Source organism: Xyrauchen texanus, chromosome 8 (genome assembly GCF_025860055.1).
Source record: "Xyrauchen texanus isolate HMW12.3.18 chromosome 8, RBS_HiC_50CHRs, whole genome shotgun sequence".
NCBI lineage: Eukaryota > Metazoa > Chordata > Actinopteri > Cypriniformes > Catostomidae > Xyrauchen > Xyrauchen texanus.
The window spans coordinates 5,539,085-5,564,973 of record NC_068283.1 but is presented as its reverse complement, the minus strand read 5'-3'; the positions used below and the strand labels follow the sequence as shown (position 1 = coordinate 5,564,973).

At 37.4% G+C, this 25,889-nt stretch overlaps 2 protein-coding genes across 3 annotated transcripts; one reads left to right on the top strand and one right to left on the bottom strand.

Moving 5' to 3' along the window:
• Positions 1–402: 402 nt before the first annotated feature.
• Positions 403–8,788, bottom strand: LOC127647544 (transmembrane protein 180-like). Of its 2 annotated transcripts, none has more exons than XM_052131837.1 (6): positions 8,470–8,788; positions 5,548–6,276; positions 3,371–3,525; positions 2,982–3,065; positions 1,276–1,419; positions 403–1,076 (listed from the first exon to the last, which is right to left on the bottom strand). In XM_052131837.1, the coding sequence occupies exons 1-6, from the start codon at positions 8,689–8,691 to the stop codon at positions 935–937; spliced, it is 1,476 nt and encodes a 491-aa protein (XP_051987797.1). In that variant the 5' UTR covers positions 8,692–8,788; the 3' UTR covers positions 403–934. The 2 variants fall into 2 exon arrangements, with proteins under 2 accessions (XP_051987797.1, XP_051987798.1); XM_052131838.1 differs by lacking the exon at positions 8,470–8,788 and adding an exon at positions 6,616–6,789.
• Positions 8,789–8,957: 169 nt separating this feature from the next.
• Positions 8,958–25,589, top strand: LOC127647545 (cerebellar degeneration-related protein 2-like). The gene is made up of 5 exons (XM_052131839.1): positions 8,958–9,192; positions 13,535–13,647; positions 16,972–17,120; positions 17,604–17,771; positions 21,926–25,589. The coding sequence occupies exons 1-5, from the start codon at positions 9,111–9,113 to the stop codon at positions 22,740–22,742; spliced, it is 1,329 nt and encodes a 442-aa protein (XP_051987799.1). The 5' UTR covers positions 8,958–9,110; the 3' UTR covers positions 22,743–25,589.
• Positions 25,590–25,889: the final 300 nt, after the last annotated feature.

The window sequence follows — 25,889 nt, the reverse complement described above, 5'->3', positions numbered from 1 at the left end:
GACATCAGGAAAGGCACCAAGAAATGCATTTCAAATAAAACATTTATTTAAATAATAAAATACCAAGAACTTTTGTAAAACACTACAATCATTATACTGCTAATAACTTTTAAACTGAACAAATTTACAGGTTATTTAATAAACAAAATTTTTAACTTCTTTTCCTGCGAAAGTAGCCAAAAAAAAATATATTTTAGCCAATTTTTAAGATGTACGCATTATATTTTCATAACAAAATTCCATAAAATGTTATTGCGTAAATCTTTAAAAAAAAATGTAAAAAAGAATAACAAACCAATATTAAATAATAATAAAAAATATTCATGTTTTTTTTGTTTGTTTGTTTTTAAAGATTACGCAATTAAATTTGATGGATTTTTTATTCAATTCAAATGCGTAAATCTTAAAAATATGCAAAAAAAAAAAAAAAAGACTTGAGAGTACAATCTATCATAACTATCACAAATCAATATGTATCATTCCAACAGCTTAAAGACAAGCACAGTGGCACTATTGTGTTTACAGTATAGAGAGTCACATACAAACTTATATGTGACAGTATTTTATTTTCTCACATGATACAATAATTTAATGTAAAATCAAAACTTCATGTCCCTTTATTATTTACTCAGAAAGTAGCTGTGTGATAACACTCTCTGCATTGCATCATAGGCCTACTCTATTACAGTTTACAACATTTCATCAAATCTTATTACTGGGCCTTTAATAATCTCCACACTTTCTTGCTGTAAACAAGTATATATATATCCTAAGCACCAACACCATAAACACATCACACCTGTTTCCCTGTAAAATAGACCCCTGACACTTGATGTATCTATATTGCCTTTCTTTCTGGAGTTTAACAGTCAAAATCAGATCATAAAGTGCTGTACACGAACGCACACATACACATAATAAAACAAGCTATAATTCATCCATCTATGTATTTGGAGTCCAGTGTATGACTGTCCCGTATGGAGAACGGCCTCCATGCCAGCACCTGCAAGACTGTGACACACATCGGTACCACACAAACCAGGTAAAACATGGTGCTGTGCAGAGACTGAAGAGCACTACATTGAGAAAGAGAGAGAGAAAATGTTTTCTTGAATGCAATGCTCATTTTCCACCACTAGAGGAGGAAACGGCACACTGGTAATTACAGTAAGCATTTTATGCCTTTATACAGAAGGCATGATGAAGGATAGTGAAAAAACATACCTGTAGGGTTACGTTTCGATGAACTGTGTTTGAATATTTCATTTGCCTTACCTTGAGTCCGCAGATCTCCCGACATCTTTCATTTCCTCATAGCCATACTGGTTGAGGACGGACACAACCAGCATCGGGGCCAGAGACTGCGCCGGCTTTGTGAAAAGAGCATTGGTCCCAAAAACCATAGATGAGAGAGGAGAGCTGGAAACATTGACATTATAAACTAAAATCAATGATGTCTGCGCAAGTCAAACTGGCATTAAGAAAGTCAGTGAACAAAGCAGCATTCACCATTAATGAATCCTGTTTACTTTATGGTAATAAAAATATATTAATTGTAAAAAATACAGTGACCATGTTTCAGGCATTACGGGATGTTATTTTAGTTCCTACATATTTTACAACATACTACCGTGTCTATCGTTAAATCTTATAATGTTAAATCAGAATAAACTTAAATGTTTAAATAAAATACAGTGAAATGTGATGGGTCACGCAAGAACATTTGGATATGCCCAATTATTGATTTTCACCGCAATTTTAACAATAGTTTACAGTGAAATACACAAAAAATTATTTTACGATTTACGCATTTTGATTGAATAGCAAAATTCCATCAAAAGAATCTTTAATAAAATAATATTAAACAACCCTAAATATTTGAAATCACATTCATTTACTTTGTTTAGCATTACACAATTAAATTTGATGAAATGTTATTAAATTAAAATGCATAAATCTTAGAAAGAAATAAAATAAAAAATTAGTGCAATTTACTCTTTCCTCAGCAGAACACAAATGAAGATTTTTAGAAGAATATCTCAGCACTGTAGATCCAAACAATGCAAGTGAATGGTGAACAGAACTTTGAAGCTCCAAAAAGCACATAAATGCAGCACATAAGTAATTCGTAAAACTCCAGTGGTTTAATTCATGTCTTCAGAAGTGATATGATAGATGTGTGTGAGAAACAGTCAAACTCCTTTTTTAGTGAGAATCTACTCTTTCAATTTCTTGGTGATTCGCATTCTTTGTTCATATCGCAACCTACTGGTCGGGGAGAATTTATAGTAAAAAGGGACTTCAATTTTGATCCGTTTCTCACATACACCTATCATATCACTTCTGAAGACATGGATTAAACCACTGGAGTCTTATTACTTACATTTATGCTGACTTTATGTGCTTTTTTTTACCTTTAGTTCTGGTCACCATTCACTTGCATTACAAATCTTCATTTATGTTCTGCAGAAGAAAGTTATACATTTCTGGGATGGCATGAGGGTGAGAAAATGATGAGAGATTTTTCATTTTTGGGTGAACTGTCCCTTTATGAAGCAGGATTTTGAGGTTTAAAGATGTAGTTAACTATAAACTAGGGATGAGTGATATGTTGAGTGTTCTTGAAATATTATTTTTATGCTGATATAAAGATATATAACATCAGGAAAATTGTGATGATTAATGATTTGTTTGTCACTCATGATTTGTTTTTGTGAAATATATGTAGGTGAATAATGTTTATTTGGTAATAAACATTATAACAATATGGTTATTGTCGTAATGATTCTGTTTAAACTAGATTTGTGCTGCATATTGTATGTCTTGTACATAACATTTAGAATCTATAAGGCAACAATGGCCGTTTGGTTAAAATGATGGTTCTTGATTAAAAATATATATATTTAAATGAACAAAATACATACTGAATATTGTAAAAATGCTGAGAAATGTTGAGACATATTCCAGTCCATATGTTTTACCTGCGTTTGTATTTCTGTAGGTCAGAGTCAATAATATCAGCCAGCGGCAAATTGAAAAGACTGAAGGCTGCTTGAACCAAGACCCTAATTCACCATCAGGGACACAAGACACAGCATGAAAGACTGCATTGTACACTAATCAGCAGAAAACACACTGTAAGCGGCCTAAGATTATTCACTATAATTCCAAATAATGCTTATGTGAATATGTGTAGTGAATAAGAACTACAATTTCTGTCTGTTCTTCACACAAAGCTTTTGTATGGTTTGGCACTATAAGTCACAATTCACTTTTGTTGTATGGAAAAGAGCATCTTGGACATCATGTCTTTCAGTGTTTCATGACAGATAGAAAATAATTAGTGGAACAACATTGTTTGAGTTCTTACATGTTGACAGTAAGGAACAATGCAAGGAAATAGTAGTTTTTTGGACCCAGCAGAAGCATGATGACAGCAGCCCCAGCCTCCACATAGAAGGTGACCAGAATGAGTCTGTAGTAGCCAAACTTGTGAAGAAGATTCTGGCTGCACAACACCAACAACTGTAGAGAAAACATAGAGAACAGATCGTTTAAGACCTCTCTGTGTCAGTTATTGTCTTCATCTTGATTTAGCTGATCTCAATGAGAATCATAAAATAAAATGCAGTTGCTGAAGTGCTCTGGGTGGTTCTTGAGGGGGTTCCAAGTGGTTTCTAGCGCATTGCTATGCAGTTGTTAGGGTATTCTGGGTGGTTGCCAGGGAGTTATTATATGGTTTTAAAGTCTGCATGAAATGAGAATTCACCCTATCAATTTTCTAAATGCATGTTATTGATCTTATTGTGAACGATTCATCCATGCACGTTTTATTTTTTTGATCTCGTAATATTTAATCAAAACTTCATAACTTGATCTTTCGTTGAAACATCTGAATTCTCTCTGGTGATGTATGCAGAACTTCTCCCATCATTTAGTCTGTTTAAACCCCGCCTCTTTCTTATAAATACCACAACCCTGCATAGAGTTGAACGAAGCGTCGGTCGCTTGTTGGGGAAGATGGCAAGGTGTATTTTCGTCTGTTTTCCTTCAAAAGTATCGTTCCTTAACCCAAACGTCCTTGGTTACGGGCCAGCTGGCTTGAAATTTGCGGTTGTGTTTGAGACATTTCACGTCTGGATTGCTGAGGTGATCACTAATGAGTACAATGCTTCAGATGCCTCTGGAGTTTATTTATATTTTTGAATGCCTTTATCTTGGGATGCACAGCACGAGTATGTGTTTTTTTCCCCTTTTACATTTAGTGTATTGTGATTCAAAACGTTAAAATATGGTTATCTTTTACTCACTAGTTTTTCAACGGCTAAAGCCGTTGGGCTATGCAATGCCCATATTTTCACAATCCAATCAACAACCAATGGATAAACTCAAATGTATTCTAGTTCGATAAGTCATTTCACTCAGAAATCAAAATACGTAAGTAAAGTCAGTCGAACTTACTTTAATGTTTTTTGAGTGTATTTAGTGCAATGCCAGGTGGTTGCTATGGGTGGTTGCCTACCGGCCAAGGTCAAAACACACCAACCCTAAGCCCTTTTTCCACCTGGTATTAACATGCATCTCAAATGGGTCTCCTGTGACTGTTCGGATTTTAAGCGGAGGGTCTCTGATTTCATGACAACATCAATCAATCTGTCAGATTGTTACTGCATGACAATAAAACTGCAAACAAAAGTCATAACAGACAAAGAAACAATATTTAGAGAAGAATTATCCATAAATATCTGAATAACCCAGTTTTTACCTGTATTTACTGCTGACCACATGTGATTAGATCACCAAAAAATGCAACTTAAAGGAATATTCCGGGTTCAATACACGTTAAGCTCAATCATCAGCTTTTGTGGCATAATGATAATTACCACAAAATTGTATTTCAACTCGTCCCATAAATCTGTGTTCTAGTGAGGCACTTCCAATGGAAGTGAATGGAGGCCAATCCGAAAACATCAAAATCCTCACCGTTTCACAAGTATAGACACAAGACGTAAACAATATGTACGGAAACATGATTTTAGTGTGATAGAAAAGGTTATTAAGTGATTCTATGTAAAGTTAGAACCAATTTTACAACTTCATTACCATGACGATGTAATGTCAACAAATCCTAAAACGACTGTAAAAATGACAATTTACTGCTCAAATAATACAAAAGTTTTAACAGAATAATTAAAGTGCTTCAATTGTAAATGCCTCACTGTAATCTCGATTTTTACGTTTTTTTTTTTTAAAGAAAAGGAGGGACGAGTCGAAATACATTTCTCTGGATTGATCTTAATTTGAACCCAGAATATTGCTTTAATACCAGGTAGAAACAGGGTCTATGATAACCTGATCTCTTGATATGGCTCAGGTGCCTTTTTTTTATTTTTTTATTGTAACACTTTAAATCTTAATACGAGAGATGTCATAACTGAAATGGTAGTTACACAGAGAAGTACATTATTTCGAATTAAGGTTCAAATCACTAACCACAAGTAATAGGGATGAATGCTTTAGTTAACACCACAAATAATGATGATGCACCTGCGGGCAGATGAATCCAGCTCCATACATGAAGCTCTTTGCCAGCGACGGCAGGACATCTGGAGGGATGAGGTGCTCTGCAAATATCATGGTGAAGTTGTTGCAGAATGCCACCATGAACACTTGGAAGAAGTTCATGATGACAAAGACCTGGAAGTTTCGGTTGGTGAGGATCTGCCAGGTCATGGAGAGCACAGAAGACATGGAGAGCGGAGGTTTCTGAGGACCCGGGGAACTCTGCTCAGAACTTTTACTATCAAATCGACTTTCACTATGGAAGCCCGTGTACAGCATACAACAACATGCCAGCACGGCGACCAGGACAGTAAAGCCCTGGAAGGCTGCAAAGTCGTCCATGTTCCTGGAGATGAGACCACTGAAGAGCACACTAGAAGATCCCACCAGAGACGCCACCTGGCTGTATTTGATCAGTCTCAGTCTGTTCTGATGTTTTCCTGAGATTTCTGCAAACAGTGCACACTGGGCTAACAGCACGAATGTGAGCATGCCATCAAAAGCACACAGAGTAACCATGAGGTGAACGCCACTCAGCCAGTCGCCTGGCTCATACGTCCTCCACGGGAACCAAGCAAGCAAGAAAGCCAGACAGTACAGCGGGGCTCCATATAAAATCGAGAGCCGCCGTCGTGAGCAGCACTCCATGCGTGAGTTGTCTTGCAAATAGCCAAACAAGGGGTCGTTCAGTGCGTTCCAGATCATAAAGACCACCTGTGGAGACAATAACGATGGACACTTTATTGGTTCAAATGCAAGTTAAATTGCTTCATAGAGTGTGTTTGATGACAGGGTATTAAAGTATATATCAAAATATCCCAACACCTTTGTAATTGTATTTTCAGACAAGATGCATTTGATTTAATGTAAGGTTCTAGCATGGGCAGTGAAAGGTTCTAGCATTTTGTGTAGGTCTTAGAATGGTGTAGAGAAATAATAACAATGGGAAATAGTAGCACCTCTCACTAAAAACCTTGTCAATATATGTATATGATATAAATATGTATATATGTTTAAATGTATGTTTGTATGTATGTATGTATATACACTCACCTAAAGGATTATTAGGAACACCTGTTCAATTTCTCATTAATGCAATTATCTAATCAACCAATCACATGGCAGTTGCTTCAATGCATTTAGGGGTGTGGTCCTGGTCAAGACAATCTCCTGAACTCCAAACTGAATGTCAGAATGGGAAAGAAAGGTGATTTAAGCAATTTTGAGCGTGGCATGGTTGTTGGTGCCAGACGGGCCGGTCTGAGTATTTCACAATCTGCTCAGTTACTGGGATTTTCACGCACAAACATTTCTAGGGTTTACAAAGAATGGTGTGAAAAGGAAAAACATCCAGTATGCGGCAGTCCTGTGGGCTGAAAATGCCTTGTTGATGCTAGAGGTCAGAGGAGAATGGGCCGACTGATTCAAGCTGATAGAAGAGCAACTTTGCCTGAAATAACCACTCGTTACAACCGAGGTATGCAGCAAAGCATTTGTGAAGCCACAACACGCACAACCTTGAGGCGGATGGGCTACAACAGCAGAAGACCCCACCGGGTACCACTCATCTCCACTACAAATAGGAAAAAGAGGCTACAATTTGCAAGAGCTCATCAAAATTGGACAGTTGAAGACTGGAAAAATGTTGCCTGGTCTGATGAGTCTCGATTTCTGTTGAGACATTCAGATGGTAGAGTCAGAATTTGGCGTAAACAGAATGAGAACATGGATCCATCATGCCTTGTTACCACTGTGCAGGCTGGTGGTGGTGGTGTAATGGTGTGGGGGATGATTTCTTGGCACACTTTAGGCCCCTTAGTGCCAGTTGGGCATCGTTTAAATGCCACGGCCTACCTGAGCATTGTTTCTGACCATGTCCATCCCTTTATGGCCACCATGTACCCATCCTCTGATGGCTACTTCCAGCAGGATAATGCACCATGTCACAAAGCTTGAATCATTTCAAATTGGTTTCTTGAACATGACAATGAGTTCACTGTACTAAAATGGCCCCCACAGTCACCAGATCTCAACCCAATAGAGCATCTTTGGGATGTGGTGGAACGGGAGCTTCATGCCCTGGATGTGCATCCCACAAATCTCCATCAACTGCAAGATGCTATCCTATCAATATGGGCCAACATTTCTAAAGAATGCTTTCAGCACCTTGTTGAATCAATGCCATGTAGAATTAAGGCAGTTCTGAAGGCGAAAGGGGATCAAACACAGTATTAGTATGGTGTTCCTAATAATCCTTTAGGTGAGTGTACATTGCATTCTCTTGCACTGGAAGCTTCGGTCACCGTGACAAATTCCTTAAAACTTATTCTGATTCTGACAAATGAAAATGCTTTTTTTATGCTGCCCTTATGTGCTTTTTGGAGCTTCAAAGGTCTAGTCACCATTCACTGGCATTGTATGGATCAACAGAGCTGAAATATTCTTGAAAAACAACTTCATTTGTGTTCTGCAAAAGAAAGAAAGTCAAACACATCTGGGATGGCATGAGCAGTCACAATTGACTGATTAATTGATATCAAAATGCCCAAATATCGTTACTCCGTTACTGTCAAAACATAGATAAGAAAAAATTATATGCGAATTTATGTTCCTTAATGCAGCAATTGTGATTCTTACAGGTGCTGTAAACGATTTTCTCTGATTTTGGCTAACGACAAAAAGACCGCCTCGCTTCAACCAGACGCTGTTTCTCCCAAACCCCACCCTCCGAACACGTCAGCCAACCCGGTGTAAGCAAATAAATGATTGACAGGCAGAGAGCGTTTCTGATTGGCTGCGAACAGAGGACCAGCCTCGATGCTCTTTGTTGTTTACGGAGTCTAGTGCTGTCAGAGACAGGAGGTATTAATCAAGTCAGAATATCTATTAACATCTGAAAAAACTCACCTGTGACTTGTGGAAGGCTACTTCAGATATTCTGTACCTGTTTAAGAACAGTTTAACATAGTAGAAACTAAAAATGCTGTTCATCATGCCAGCACCAAGTGTTGTCATGCAGTAAGCCAAGGCTGCTGGATGAGCAAAGCGCCTCATGCTGGAAATATAATGTTGTCCACAAAGGACAAGTAAAAAGCAACGGGAAACGAAATGATAAACTAAAAACCTCATGCAATCGCAGGTTATTAGGACAGCGAAACTCTAAACAAAGATGTACTTTTGAACTAATATCACCGCATTTCCCCATACAGAACGTTCTGACATTCACTTCCTGCTCTTTCGAAGTAGACGCGGCTGGTACGCAAATCTTTCCCTACGTAAGCTATAATTGGACAAAACTCTGCCAAAGCCCCGCCCCTGGCTCTCAATTGGTCAACAGGGAGATCCGTTCTTGTTTTTATCCCGTAAATTCTTCAGCGCGGAGTCTGCCACGTTGCTGTAGACACCGGTTAGCACCGCTGGGGATTGTAGTGTTGGAAGACTGCTCACTAAGCATTTATCCATCAGACAAAGTCAAATGTCTTAGGATAAACGGGAAAAGAAACTAAACGGATGATTTCTGTCGTTCGGAAGCTTTAACAGGTGATAAGATGCTGACGGACGTGATAGTAGAGGAGGAATTTGAACACAGTGAGGAGGAGTTGTGGTACAGCAGGAAAGATTTGGAACATGGTAAGACGAATATACATATATATAAACAACATGTGATGTGACATTAAGGGGAAATTATATTGTTTCATTAGGATGAGTGAAAAGAATGAGAAATATGCGGATGAGTGGTTAATACAGGTGATAATGCAGCAGTGTTTATGACGTCTAACTGAAGGTCACGCCCATATAAACCTTTTAAATGCGCACTGTGACGTCAAACTGGTGAAACCTTTTATTGTTTTCACTTCTATAATTATGATGTCCCTCCCGATGTACTGGGAAAATCGTATTGAATAATGATCTGTGTTTGAGAGCAGTCAGCTTATGTTTTTAAAGGAATATTCTGGGTTCAATAATCGACAGCGTTTGTGGGCATAATCAGTGTTGGTAAACTACTTTAAAAAAAGTAATTAGTAACTACTAATTACGTCTTATACAGTGTAATTATATTACTGTACTAATTACTCTGTCTGAAAAGTAATTGCATTACTTATTACTAATTACTTTCTAAAACCCTGATCAACCTTGACCTGATGAAAAATACAAGGATAGACATGAAACTGTTCTTTTAATTCTTTCAAATAAATCATATCAAATAAATTATTCATGAACTGGCCAAAGAATTTAAGGGGGCAGAATTAAATTAGAAAATAGATATTTTAATATTAGACGTTAAATTTCGATTTTAAATTCACTATTGTTTTATATAGAATTGTTCTATAGTCTATACAGTACTTAACGCAAATACATCAGAAGTAATTGTTATTAAATTACGGAAAAATGTAGAGTAATCCCTTACTTTTCCAATGAAAAAGTAATTTATTACTTTGTAATGCATTCTATTCATCACTGGGCATAATGTCGATTAGCAAAAATTATTTCGACTTGTTACTTGATTATTTAAAAAAAAAAAAACAGCAAAATCTAGATTACAGTGAGGTGCTTACAATGGAAGTGAATGGAGCCTGTCAATGAATGCTAAAATATTCACTGTTTCAAAAGTGTAGTCGCACCATGTAAACATTCTACGTGTTAACATGATTTTAGTATGATATCACTTACTAACATCACACTAAAATCATGTTAACATGTATAATGTTTACATCTTGTGCCAATACTTTTGAAGCCGTGTGTGGGTGTGTGTGTATGTGTGTATGTGTGTATGTATGTATGTATGTATGTCCTCAAAATTCTACACACAATACTCCATAATGACAACGTGAAAGAAGTTTGTTTGAAATCTTTGCAAATTTAAAAAAAAAAAAAAATCATATTCACTAGTATTCCTTGTGTTGGTGGTGTTACTCGCCTTAATCCGGGAGGACAAGTCTCCGTTGCCTCCGCTTCTGTGACCGTCAATCCGTGCATTTTATCACGTGACTCTCTGTGCATGACAACGCAGAGACTCGCAGCATGTGGAGCCTCATGCTACTCACCACCTGCCCCATTGAGAGCGATAACCACTAATCGCTACAATGAGGAGGTTACCCCATGTGACTCTACCCTCCCTAGCATCCGTGCCAATTTGGTTTCTTAGGAGACCTGGCTGGAGTCACTCAGCACACCCTGGATTCGAACTTGCTACTCCAGGGGTGGTAGTCAGCATCAATACTCGCTGAGATACCCAGGCCCTCCCAAACCGTGTGTATTTTAATCTTTATGGACTGGCCCCACCCAACTAAACATTTTTGGTTCCCAGAACGTTCTGGGAATGTTAGTTGTTGGTTCCCAGGACATACATTTTTAAGGTTTGTTTTTGGTTAGCCAGGAAAGTTCTCTTTACGGAAACGGAGCATTCTTTTTAGGTTTGCAGAATGTTCCCCTAACGTTCTATTAACGTTCCCCTAACTTCAGTTTTCTTCATCATTTATATTTACATATTCATGCATTCATACATCATTAATCATAAATAAAACAATCAGTCTATATAAATAATCAGCCCACAGTCAAAGTCTTTGTTGATCCATTGTTTAATTTAAAACACTTATCACATTTAATTGATCAAATCAATACCTTATTTATTTAATCTCACATCTAGAAGCAATTATTTATTGAGGAAATCAACAAATGAATGTCAGTCAGTGATAATTCAGTGTGCAGATTTATATAGATCAAGGGCGATGTCCAATCGAAAGTGATCCTCCCTATGCCCTATTCCCTCAGCTCTTGATATGGGCTCTCTGAAGGGAGCATGGCATCACTGTATGATTGTACTCCTCAATAGCAGTCTTGTGGAAAGGCCCTTCGTGGAAAATATATTTTCTTACTATGATTGGGGACGACATTTCGAGTTCCTCTTCTCGCAGTGCCCTTAAAGGTGTGTGTGTGTGTATATATATATATATATATATATATATATATATATATATATATATTAGTAAATATAAAACCATAATTGAACAATTTTTATAAGTTATTTTTAGTTTATCCCACAAAAACCAACCTGCAACATTCTGGGAATGTTTGTTTATGGTTATAAAATAAAGAGCCTGAAGAGAACATTCTTAGAACGTTAGGAATTGGTTCCCAAAAAAGTAACCAAACGGGAACCATACACCAATGTTAGGGGAACGTTTTGTTTTTACTGGGCAATTTAATTGTAAGTATCTTACTCTGATTTTAGTATTTTCTTTCTTTCCGTGTTTCATTTTTATTTGTTATTATTTGTTTCCTAATAAAACATAGAAAACATTCTATAGTTTTATGTCCATGAACTATAACGTTTATAATTGTAGGGAAAAAATAGTAGTGATCTGGACTTGCCCTTAAAGGGATCGTTCACCCAAAAATGAAAATTCTCACATCATTACTCACCCTCATGCTATCCCCGATGTGAATGATTTACTTTTTTCTGCAGAACACAAATGAAGATTTTTAAGAATATCTCCGCTCTGTAGGTCCATACAATACAAGTGGATAGTGACCAGACCTTTAAAGATCCAAAAAGCAAAGATAGTCGTAGTAAAAGTAATCAGTTCCACTCCGGTGGTTAAATGAATGTCTTCTTAAGCAATTCGATCACTTTGGGTGAGAAACAATCAATATTTGAGTCCTTTTCACTATAATTGTTTGTGCATTCATGAGGGGAATCTGTTCACATAAGCATGTTGGCATGTTCACACGAGAACTGAAGCGATACAGCCGGAAGTCCAGCTTGATTTGTTTACAACAGAATGCTGTTCAGAAGTTAAACTGGTTTTGCTATCATTTGAACATGGTAGCACGCTGTATTTCTGTTTATGGTAGAAATAGTAGTGGTAGAGTAGGATGGAAGTAGGCCATTCTGAGTTTGGTGTGTGTGTGTGTGTGTGTTCTGCTTTTTGGATGTGTTGGGCTATGTTCAGACTGCCACTAAAAATCAGATTTTTTGCATATCCAGATGAGTTTTGATAGTCTGGACAGCAAAAAACCACAATAAATCAGATTTTTTTGAAAAATTTGGTTTCAAATGCGATTTGAAATCTGATTTTATTCAGATGCGTCTCAGTCCGAACCCTCTGGCTGCTCAATTCGGATTTCAAATAGTCTTTTGCATCACTCTTAACGCGACACACAATGATGACGTCAAACATCTGTGACTGCAGCACGGAACATCACAATAATTACAAGTCTCCTCCGTCGTTAAATTTGTCTTGTGTGACGGAGGATTTCTGCACCACGACTGGACGGGGCGCTTATTTGGAGAGCGAGATGATACACCTCCATTTTTCCCGCATCTGTTTTGAAAGCATCGTCACGTGGGTACGCCTACGTCGTTAGCAAAGCAACCCATGCAGATAGGTTGTTTATGTCTGAACACGCAAATCTTATTTGATCGCTTGCAATTAATAGTGCGGACATTCTACCTGAAAATATCTGATTTGCCTGCAGTCTGAAGCCTAATAGTCTCACCCCTTCATTTCTGTCCCTGTGTTTTATTTGATAAATTCCCCCCAAACATTGCTGTGTTTTAGTCTCACCCATTCATTTCCAATGGTCAGACAAATTTGACTGCAACTCGTTTTTTGGGTCACATGGTCTAAACTCCCCGTCCAATACCTATCTACGGTTCAAGCCGAGGCACACTCTAAATCAGGGGCATCAAACACGAGTCAAAGTCAACCCGCTTTGTATCCGCCACTCGTTCTATATTCATAAGTCCACTTGAATGTTCCCATAAAATGACGCCGTTGTGAGAAACTTGTTGAAATGGGCAGCTCTTCTGTGTCTCGCTCACTTGGACTCTGTTTGGGCTTGTGTTTCTGCTCTTTTCTGAGCGTTCCTATTGCTGGATTGACAGGATCTTCGTAAACGTCCACTAATGTTTACCGTTCTGTCTCTCTCTCTCTCTCTCTCTCTCTGTGTGTGTGTGTGTTTGAGACAGATCTGCATTTGGCCGCTGAGTTGGGCAAGACTCTGTTGGACAGGAACCATGAGCTGGAGCAAGGCCTTCAGCAGATGTACTCCACCAATCAGGAGCAGCTGCAGGAGATTGAGGTGACAATTCCCCCAAAGCTCCCAAATATCCAACACACACATCTGTTTTGTTGAACTCTTCCCTTGTGGCAAAGCAAATACCTCTTTTTCAATTACTCCACAAAGTCAAGAGAAAAGCTCTAGGATTATTTGTTTGTAGATACCACTTGCTTTGATATTTTGTAATGTAAAGACTTCCAGACAACTTTAAGTATAGCTTAAGTGTCTAAATTCTTTGAGGCCACTGTATCAGAAATTTGGCTGGTAGGCTCACTGTCACTTGTTGATCTTGGCTAATCTTGCTCTTGGCAGGAAATTTGTAAACCTAAAACGATTTCCTGTTTGGTCTTCGTTCCTCCAGGCAGGTAGAATGTTGAGAAATAGTACTTCTGCTTTTTCTGACAGTGTAAATGTGTCTGGCGTCAGACCAATCATGAGATAAGACTTTACGTTTAAAACGTGTTTATGGTGTCTTGTTTGGCTAATGGCCTGGCAATGCGATACAGTCTGATGTAACTCTTTTTCTAAGGCTGTTTTCACACTTGGTTTGAATGGTCTTGAACCCAAATTAGATTTCATTCCACTTCCCTTTTGAGGTCGACCGATAGAGGATTTTGCAGACATTGATAACTAAGTTGGTGGAATAGGCCCATAACCGATTAATCAGCCTATCATTTTTAAATCCAATTTAAAGAATGAAAAAAATAAGAATATATATATATATACATATTTGTCTTTCCTTATGACGGGCACAGACATCTCTACATAGAGTAGAGGCTACATAGTCCAAAATTAATAAAATCCCGATGTAGTTTATTGTTCAACCATAATCCCCAAAATAACCAGGGAAAAAATACTAAAAATGTGGTGCATTACCTGGGACGTTTAATTAAAACAAGCCAAAAGGACTCTTATATTGAAATGTAGATTTGGCCCTGTTACAATGCTCTAAAATGAAGTATTTACCAAATGTAACTTTTTATAGCTTGTATTGTACCTGATGAAGGGTTTTGTATATATACGGCACATATTTCACCAGATGAGGTGCATGTGCTGACGAGGCGTTTACATATAGACGCATTTTCCATTGCATGCCTTCACATTCATTTAAAACACTTGATTACCTAATCATAATTTAAAAAAATAAATATGGGTGAATAATGTTAATACTGACCGATTTACATACAAGAAGTCCCCACATGATTGTTTTTATTTCACCTCTAGAGGCGCTGTTAAAATGTAGAACTAAACCGTTTTATCTGTAGAATCCCCCGGCAGGAATAAAAATGTCAGGCTACATTTTTGCCAATAACTTTCCAGAAATCAACTGTCGGCATGATTAATCGGTACAACTGATATACCTGTAAAAACGAATTACAACCGATATACCTGTAAAAACGGATTACGACCGATATACCTGTAAAAACGGATTACAACCGATGTATCGGTAAAACACTATAACCGATATTTTTTTTTTACCGATTAAACTGTGCCGGCAGTTGCTTTTTGGAATGGATATTGGGTGATCTACCTCTGCTTGCTTTAGCCCCCACCAAACTCTTTTCACATTGTATGTTTGCGTCATCGCCGTGAGTGCAACTGTGAGTACTAGCAGCAACATGACATTTTATTCATGTTTTTGGGAGCAACTCTCATGCAACGTGATTAGATCATGCACCAACAATGCACCATACTTCTGTTCGAAATGTTGATTGTTGCATAATACATACTGGTTCACATACTTTATTGTATTGTAGCCATAATGGAGCGGCTGTGGCTCAGGTGGTAGAGCGGATCAGCTGCTAATCGCAGGGTTGGTGGTTCGATTCCCAGCTCACACGACTCCACATGCCGAAGTGTCCTTGGGCAAGACACTGAACTAAAGTTGCTCCCAATGGCAGGCTAGCGCCTTGCATGGCAGCTCTGCAGCCATTGGTGTATGAGTGTGAATGGGACACAGTGTAAAGCGCTTTGGTAACCTCTAATGTTAAAAAAGATGCAATAAAAGTGCAGACCATTATACAGTATATAGTGTGCAGGAGGTAATTCCATCTTGGAGCTCAAGCAGACTTAATTATTAGCATTAATTAGCATCACTGTCTTACAGGAAGTGTGACTGTGTGGCTTTATGGAGAAGAGCTGGTGATTCATGATGCCTTTATAATTGGTTTGCATGTTGTTATATGCAAATGGGTTTAAAGATATTTCACCATTTAAATAGTCTTCAGTTTGTTTTCTTGTCAAAAAAAAAATAGCAATAGGAAGTATTTTTTTATTGCAACATAATTTGATGAAGTAACATTTCCGTCGCTTGCATTGAAACCAAAATGATTGTGGTTTTGTCAACATAACACTGTTCTTTTGTACACAGTTACATTTGGTTGTGACATGTCCTTGGAACTTGTGAAATATTGCGCAGTATTTGGGCCAGTGTTTGCAAAACATCTTAAGAGCTCTCATTGATATACGTGATGTACTTTATAACATGGAGGGTTCTTTACAATATGGTTCTTTTTGTTAACATTAGTTAATGTATTCGGTATCTTGAATTGACAATGAAAAATATTTTGACAGCATTTATTCTTGGTTTAATTTAAAAACTACAATTGTTCATTCATCTTAGATCCATTAGGCTAACTAATGTTAACATTTTAAAATTTAATAAAAAAAAAGTATGTTGAAATTAACATTTAACCAACATTAATAAGTACAAGTAAAAATGTTTCAGTTGCTTCTTGTTAAAAATAAATATTATGGTAACTTCTAGGGACTTAAAATATTTCAAGGAATGAAAATGAACAAAATCTTTTGCCGAAAATGGAACAAAATCCCTTCCAGTTTTTCAGGAGTGAAAACGTTATTTTTAAATGTTGTAACCGGTGACTTTTGTTACAACAATGTTTTCATAAAACCTAAGACCAGAGGGTTCCAAATGGTACAGTAGTACATTTTCAGAAAAAAATTAGGCATCTATATTTTAAGTAGAAAATGAGCATGTGCTTTGATTCTGAAGGACACGTTATTAACCGTTCTTGTATTTCGTTCTAACTGGGTACCATTTGGAAAGTAGGCTGCGGAACGCCGGAACCAGAACAAACAAAATACTGTTTTTGCTCCGTACTACTCAAAATAAAAAACATTTTGTTTTTAGTCCCTGTTAAAATCATTGTAATATTCACAATTTTGCTTTATTTCATATTGCCCGTAACAATCATCGAAAATATTTGATCACCCAGCCCAAGGAGGGACGTGTCCTTCTCAATGTTTATGGTGGTTACGGTAGTTATTTATTTGAATGGATTGTATTGCCTCTAAATACATTGTTTTCTGTGTGACCTCACACAGTACCTAACAAAGCAGGTGGATCTCCTGCGGCAGATGAACGACCAGCACGCCAAAGTATATGAGCAGCTGGACCTGGCTGCACGAGACCTGGAGAAAAGCAACCAAAGACTGGTGCTGGAGAACCGCACAGCCCAACAAAAAATCCAGGGGTGAGGATAAGTCCAGGGTTTTGCAAATGTCACAGTTTTCAGTTTTGAATTTCGATTTTCAATTTCAGTTTAGCTTTATTTTTTATATTTAATTTGTGTCTTTGGGAAATTACATTGAATGTTCCCCTAAAATGGGGGACAAAACTGAATAAATTGTTCTGTCTTTAGCAACACTTTCTGAGAAAATGCAACAAGTGAACTGTGCATGGTTGTTTACATGTCAGTCAGTTCTTGCCTAAATGAGTTGTTCTTTTTGACAAAATACTGTACTCTGTAATCTGTGTTTTTGTGCATATTTATAGTTTCAGTTTAATGTTTTATTCTTTTGCAAACTCATATTTCTTTAGCCAATGAAAAATAGATTTGCACTGCTAGTTTTTGTCTTTGTAATAGTTTGTGTTACAATACTAACCTTGGCCAACTCCAGTTCTCCCAAGGACAACATGTCAAGACATACATCTCTTTATTTATCATGATCTGCAGTCTGACTGAGACCATAGATGGATTACAGACTCATATGGACGGTCTGCAGAAGCAGGTGGACGATCTGAAGATGTCCCAGTCAAAGAGAGACCTTGCAGATGCACGCTGCTGTCTCGGAGCCCAGAGCATGTCCTGCCTAAAAGAAATCTATGATCTTCAACAAGTCAAGTGAGTCAAACATATTGATCACATCAACCTCACGTAAACAATCATACACTCAACATGTTTGTTTGCTTGACCGACTTTGTGCAAAAGCTCTTTGCATGCAGAGAAACAGTTTGTAATCAAGATGAAGAGTTGCTGAAAGTGTTCAGACGTAAATATCTTTAGACCCAGGAAAAGCTCATTTGATGTTTTGGGGCTTTTAGTCCATGCAAGGCTCCTGACTAAAAAAATGAATAAGGAGCCATTGGCTCCTAAACTGAAACAGAAGGAAAGACAGCTGATGGCTCATTAATCGTAAAGTATAACATTGATATAGTTGTAATATCTGAGCTCCCAGTTGTGAACTCACTGATGGCTGATACGTTGAGAAAGTGACTCAAATTGCTAACCTGGGCTTTTGAGTTCAAACTAGCTCTTGTCATGTGATTCATTATAAAGACCCGATTCAAAAGAGTCATTTGTTCACGATTCGGACAATATGTTCGCAAAGGACAGAACATTGTTTGTCAAACCAGTTTCAGGGACTTTGAGGTGGCTATAGTGATTGTACTAGAAATGTTTGACTGTTAAAGTAACGTGGACAACCCCCCCACGGCCAGCTCGAGGGTGACCTCTCTGATCTGTGTAATCGCCCCACTTACAGTACATGCTGACTGGACATCTTATGGTCCTTCAAAACCAGACATAATCTGGCCAGGCCTTGCTACTGTAATCCACTAATCCTGGATCTAATCAATCTCTGCTGGAGAGGCAAACAACATGAAACTACAAGTAAACAGTGTACTTCAAGCCTAATAATGCAGCTGACAACAGATTCCTTAGAAAAGAAAATAAAGTGTATTTAAACAGGTTATATGATATTTTTTTTCCCCCCTGATGTCCACTTATAATGTTAGTTTTTGCCATATTTTCTACTTTCTTTCTGACCAATAGAATTAAATGGCCAGTTTTTTTTGTTGCTGTGCCTTTAAATCCTGAATAGAGGTATACCGATATATCGGTTTTTACAAATTAATCTGTGTTTTTTGGAACTATCGGTTATCTACAAAAATATATGCAATGATAAATTTGACTATATGGAAACGTCACATCTTGTGAATAGCATTGCAAAATAAGAGTCCCTGGTGTGTTTCTGGCTTGTTAAAAGTCCCACATTACGCACCAAATCTTTATTTTACTTTATTTATTTTTTTCGTAGTATTATTGGGATTTTGGTTGAACAATAAACTACATCTGGAATTTTATTTATTTTTGACTCTTGTTGCATCTGTGTCTGTTTAATAAGAAAAGATTAAGATTTTTTTTATAAATTATCCTCCAAATCGATTTAAGAAACTATCGTCCGATTAATTGGCCATCAGCATTTTCCACCACCATTGTTATCGTATCTGCAAAATCCACTATCGGCCGACCTCTAAGCCAGAAACATACAGTACTTTACCCAAGTACACTTCTGCAGATGCGAGTGCTTGGCCAGCGCATTGCCAATGTGTGGTCCGGTGGAATATACATAATGTATGTTTTGCATTACTGTGGTGGCAACAATCCTCGGGCATTTCAGTAACAAAAGTTTGTGCCATTTAAACAGTTTTATTATTCAGGTAAGTAAAACATTTTGACTTGACCTTATTGACTGGAAGATTGTCTCGTCAAACTGTTGCGCCGCCTTACAGCTAACCACATGATATCTGGTGTGAAAAAGAGAACTGTTGAAGTAGACTGCTATAGCAACCCTAGTGTTCATGTTGAGAATGCAACGCAAACTTGTGCTATGAATTGCGGTCTGACACATACGTACTTGCATAAAGTATGTTTCGTTCTTAAGACTTCCATGTAAAAACCCACTTTACATGTGACATGATGTTACATGTTTAAGGTAAAAAGTGCATCAAGCTAGCTTTTTTAGTGCGAGAATTTGATCTATCTGAACGGCCCCCACCTGAGATCAGAGTGTGACTGCTGTGTACATTTTCCACTTCCCCTTTTGATTTGTAACTAGTAGCACTTAATAAACGAACACAAAAAAAAGCCTTTTTTTTTCCTGGAGTGAATGGGTTTCCTAAAAATGCATGTCCACATATGTGGAGAGCGGGACTAACTTGTGAAATCTTAAATAATACCAAGCTATAAAAAGTCTTCTTTTTTTACTATGTTTTCAGGAGTGTTGGTTTTGTGAGACGTTATAAACAAACAATTCTGTTAAAAGTTAACGGCCAGCATCATCCAATCACAGACAACCATGATAAAATAAAATGTAGCATTATAAAATTCTGAATCTATGTACTGATTATCAAATGATTTATTTTAAAGCGGCATATCAAACAAAACTAGAGATGCTACTCTTTACACTCAAACAAGTTTTAATAAAAAAATTTGAGGTTTGTTACCAAGCACTTTTGTTGGCGCTACGCCCCTAGAAACACTTAGCGGAAATCAACACCATGCTGCTGCGTCACGTGATGCTATGCACCAGAAGTTTAACCCTTAAGTTACAGTGTAGAGTGTTGTGAACCGTATACAGTCAGTTAAATTAATTTATATTATGCATTGCATATAGCGAAGACAAAATACAACATCCCTACATGTTGACAAGGAGCCGCACAAGTTTAAAACACTTAAGTTAAAAAGGAGTTCAATTTGGAAAAGTGCATCTCGATATCCCCTCCTGTTCTGAGTGATAACTGCTCTGCGCTCTCCTCCATGCAAGTGTGTGCTAGTCCAGCAGGCTTCCCATTTGTGCTCCAGATATAAGAGAGCTAGATAATCACGTGAAACATAGCTGGACGTGTCCGATGAGAAGCATATTTAGAAGGCGAGATGAATGTCATTGAATTTGCTTCAAAATATTGTAAAAACAAATTCCCTGTTGAAAAACCCTTTTTCTTCAGTTTTATCAGTCTCACCCAAAAATGAAAATTATCCCATAATTTACTCACCCTCAAGCCATCCTAGTTGTGTATGACTTTCATCTTTCTTCCAAACACAATCGGAGATATATAAAAAAATATCCTGACTCTTCCAAGCTTTATAATGGGAGTGAATGGTACCTTAGAATTTGAAGCCCAAAAAAGTTATCCATACGGCTCCAGGGGGTTAATAATGGCCTTCTGAAGCAAAGCGATGCATTTTTGTAAGAAAAATATCCATATTTATAACTTTATAAACCATAACCACTGGCTTCCGGTAACTGTGGTCTGCGCTCCTATGGTGCCTAAGTCTAAGGTACCATTCACTTCTGTTATAAAACAAGGAAGAGCCATGGTATTGTTTTTTATATAACTCTGATTGTGAAAGAAGAAAGTCATATACAACTTGGATGGCTTGAGGGTGAGTAAATTATGGGATCATTTTCATTTTTGGGTGAACTAACCCTTTAAGTTACCATAGAACTGTCTATTTAAGTGTTTCTTTTTTGTTTTACTTGAGATTTGAGAATATGCAATTTTAAAAATAAAAATTTTGAATAATTTTATGTACTTTTGTTTTTAATGGTATGCATTTTTAAGGGATGTTCTTTGCAATAAAAAATTAGCTGTTTGGATTACATGTATTTATTGCGCCCTCTTCTGGACAATTTAAAAATCTGGTGATCGTTTGACATGTATTTTCATTTGAATTTGGTAATATTTAATTGAAAAACTCTAATTTTGTTTCTAAGCCCTACTGCCATTGGTCGAACAAAAAGATAGTCCCGCACCAAACTCACGCCATTGGTTAAGTCAGAGTTGATGTGTCGGGCTGGTCGGAATGTTCAAACAAACAGTGTTTACACTTTTCAGGGACATCATTTAACCCCTGCAGGTAGATGCTGTATCTACACCATTTTGGAAGACAATAGCAATGGTTTCTTCATTGACGGCCTTTCAAAAGTAGCCATGCATTCTGTCAAAATTGTATTTCCTTGCAAGCAGCGTATAACTCACAAAATTTTAATTGTATTATTGTAATCTTGTCATTTTCCAGTCTCCTGCAATCAGCCACATTGCATTTACGGCTCAGACGATTTGCTAAAAAAAAGTCGGGCACATTTTTCCAGGGCTTTTTGTGCCAGCTGAACAACTGCCATTGAGATTAACAGGAAAGCTAGCACTCTTTCCAGGTATTTTAAACCTCCTTGTGCAAAAATGGCACATAACTCAAGGTTCTGTTTCTTGTAGGTATCTGAGCTTGGAGAACCTACGTGAGAAGTCCTACCCTGCCCCGGATGACAGACAGGTGGAGGAGGAGAACTCAACCCTGCAACACACTCTCCACACCCTGAAGGCACAGCTGGCAGCAGAGCGTGCCCGACGGGTGGAGGCAGAGCAGGAGACCGAGCTGACGGTGCAAGAAAACAGCATGCTAGAACAGCGTCTGAGTCTGCTGGAGGGAACACGCCGTCGCCAGGCAGAGCTAGAAGCTGAGGTGGAGGAGCTACAGCAGCTGTGGCGCTCCGAGTCATCCAGCGCAAAACCAACAGACGCTCTGCTGCCTGAAAATGTTTTCTTTTCCGCTGAGGAAATGGTGGGGCCAGAGGACGAGGAAGAGCTAGAGGTAGAGTTTCAGCAGGGGAGGCGTCGTTGCATAAGTGAGAGCTACGTCCGAGGGGCTCGAGCCGAGGATATCCGGCGCGGACACGAGCGCACGTGCATCCGGCGAGCTCAGGCGGTGAAGCAGCGCGGAATCTCGCTGCTGAATGAGGTTGATGCGCAGTATAGCGCGCTGCAGATGAAGTACGACGAGCTGCTCCGTCGCTGCCACCAGGGGGCGGACAAGTTCAGCCACAAGGGTGTGCAAACGGCCAACGTCAACGCGCAACGGCGCAGGAGTCTGATAAAGACCGCAACGGCAACAACAACAACAAACTCCATCTGCCCCGCAGATGAGCTCCATCAGCCAGAATACATAGCCCTGTTTAAAGAGATCTTCACCTGCATTCAGAAAACCAAAGAGGACCTGAGTGAGAATAGGGCTGGGCAGAATCAGTCTCAGTGAGTTTAATGAAATTGATCATCTAAAAATGAAAAATCTGTTTTCATTTATTTACCCTGCTGTCGTTCCCAACCCACTTGTGTATGCTTTTTAGCCAACCCACTTTTTAGAGGGTGAGTACTTGATGACAAAAGTGTATTGTTTGGTGAAATACTCCTTTTATATGTCATCTGAATTGGGGTTGGCAGTATTATACATCTTTAGTCTGAGGCTTTGCACTTCCTCTGTCTTCTGCTATTGTAACTTGATGAAGGACATGCTGAGAGACTGCGCCTTGACATATTAGACATTTTAAAGGTGCTGCTATTTATTTGTTGATTGCACTATAACACCTGTGCCTTTGCAACACCAGGCCGTCCACTTTATAAATCACTAAATGCAAGCGTAGATGGACAGTAGGTCTTAAATGAATTGTTTTGTACTGTACTTTTATAGGTTTAATTCTGTTGATTGCTGCATATGAAATGTGTGGACCTCGAAGATATAGCCATACATGATTGCATCTCTTCTTTGGGTTTGCAAGTAACTCTTAATTTCGTAGAATCAAGTGTTTGTAGAAGAAAGAGGGTAGATTTAAAGTATTGTTATTAACAACTAACATGGCTTAGGAAGTAACTTAATATATTATAGCATGTACAGGTCACGCTTAAAAAATAATCTATAAAAATTGCTTATTTTTTTCCTCAAAGAAATTAGGCCTATTTTAGGACCATAAAGACTGTTTACATTGTGATTATTTTCAGGACAATTAAGCACATTTCCCCTTACTGTAATGCAAAAAATGTAATAAATAAAATATACAAATAAATTATAATAATTATTATTTTTACATAAATTCTAATATTATTTAAATTGTGATGTACAGTATTTCTACATGGTTGTATTTGTTGCACTGTGTTTTAATTTATGATGATTGTAATACAGTCAAATATACTGTACAGCAAAGAATAAGAAGAACAATCTATAAAAATACTTGAATCAAAAATGCCAGAAAACTCTGAAAATGTCTGAAACTTTGGGGGAAATGTCATACATTTAATGTAACAATGCAGCAAAATCTTACTGGTCTTAAAACGAAATATAATTTTTTTCATGCAAAATACCTTTTTTTTTTTGAGTGAAATGCAAACTCGACATATTTTTGTGATACTTTGTTAATAAACAGTAAAAACAAAAGACCAAAAAACAGTAGCCACTATCTTAGCCATATATTCGAAGTGTCTTGAAATCGCAGAAGCAATATGAAAGCTCTTTCCCTCTCGATTTAAAAAGACGTGATTTTGAAGACATTGCTAAACCAAGATTTCTTATACTTTCACGATATTGTTTGTTACATTTATAAACGGTCTTTGCGCTTACCTCACCGCGTTGGCGTGCTTGCAAAATAGCTACATCAAGCTTGTAAATGATGCGGTGCTGTGACTGTGAATAGTTCATTAGAGCAAGTTGTAGTTAAATGTTGTTTTGAGTGTCGAGGCAGACGCTCTCGCTTGAATTCTCAGCACTTTTGACGTTCATGTGAACACAACTGTGAAGCCATGCACTTTAGGCAGACCTATGGTCAGTTTAGTTTTGGTTTATTAATTTTTTTACATTTTTAGTTATTTCATTCCATGATGTAGTCAAGAGGTTTTATTTGTTTTATTTTCTCCTTTGGTGTTTATTCTCTGTATTCGACCCCTCCCCCCCTGAATGTTGTGTGAGTTGCTTGGATTGTGTTGCCTAAATGTTACAGCACAATGTAGACCATGTTCATAATGTGTTATGTAAGTTGTGAGTAGTTCTCTGTTCAGTGTGTAAAAGCTAATCTGAAAATGCCTAATTATTGTTGGTTTATGTGTTGGGTAATGTGTGTTTCATAACATAATCCATGTGCTACATACATAAAACCACAACATAATTCATGTTTTGTAATGTTTCTGAAGCTGTTAAATGCTGTTGCCTTGAGTTGGAAATGGCAGTATAAGCAGACTTTAATGGGACATGGTATTGTATAGTGACCGAAAATCAGAGAAGAAGGATTTGCTGTTGGAAGATGCAATAGTTGGTGTAAAAATAAAAAAGTAAAAAGCAAAGCTGTCTATAGGGAGCACAATATATCATGGAGTTTTTGCATAATTTTTTATTATTACTTATTGTCAAGGAAAGCAGTGCTATTGTATAGCAGCCATTCATCAGCTACAAAAATGTGTTTTTCCAGCATAAATTCCCCTTTTTCTTTTTTTCCCCCATTATATCCTGTATAAACCTTTGCAGAATGATATGCTTTTTGGCCAGTATTGTGTTAGAGGGCTACGATGTGCATGATCAGAGGTTAGATTAGTGTACGGCAGAAAGATTTAGATCATTTGCTTAAGATAAAGTAGTAAAATTTGTATCAAAATAAAATTAAAGAAAAAAATAAATGCAATTACCAATATTAGTATTAAATGCAGACCAAATATCTTGTCTGTGGGTAAATGATTATCATCAGAATACCTCACCGGTAAAACAATCAGTTATTTGTGAGAATAATAGAAAGATTATATTTATGATGGTTTGAGAATGTATTAAATGGATTCAGTTAAGTCGTCTGTCCTGAGGTGATTCTTCAAGCTACAATCTTGTGTTACGCTGGAGATCATTGTTTTAAGTCAAAGACTTTCAGTAATCTAGATAATTTATGAATGTTGTCAAATGCAAATGATAAAATGTGTGCGTGTGTTTAGTGAAGGAATGAATAATCTGATAATTACTGGTGCTGAATTTGCAACTGCCCTTGGAAAAGCAGTAATCTATGATCCGTAATTAATGGCATGACTAACATTTTACTGTGGTAAAATAACTAATAACAACCAGTACATAAAGATGTATGGATAAATCAATAATTGTGTTCTGTCTTTATTTCATGATGATATATCCAGTTATGAGAAAGCAATATTAGCTGTAGGCGAGACCAGGGCTACAAAAGCTATATCTCAATAATTATGGGGTTTCAAAGGAGTCAAATCAAATTACACAAATGTGTGTATTATTTAACAGTTATTGGATTGAAACAGCAGGTTCAAAACCCCCTTATATTTGAATACATGTTTTGTGAATTTTATTCTCCAAAGTAACATTTCAAAATCATATTTTTAAACTTGTGAACGCATTAAAACCACACTGGCA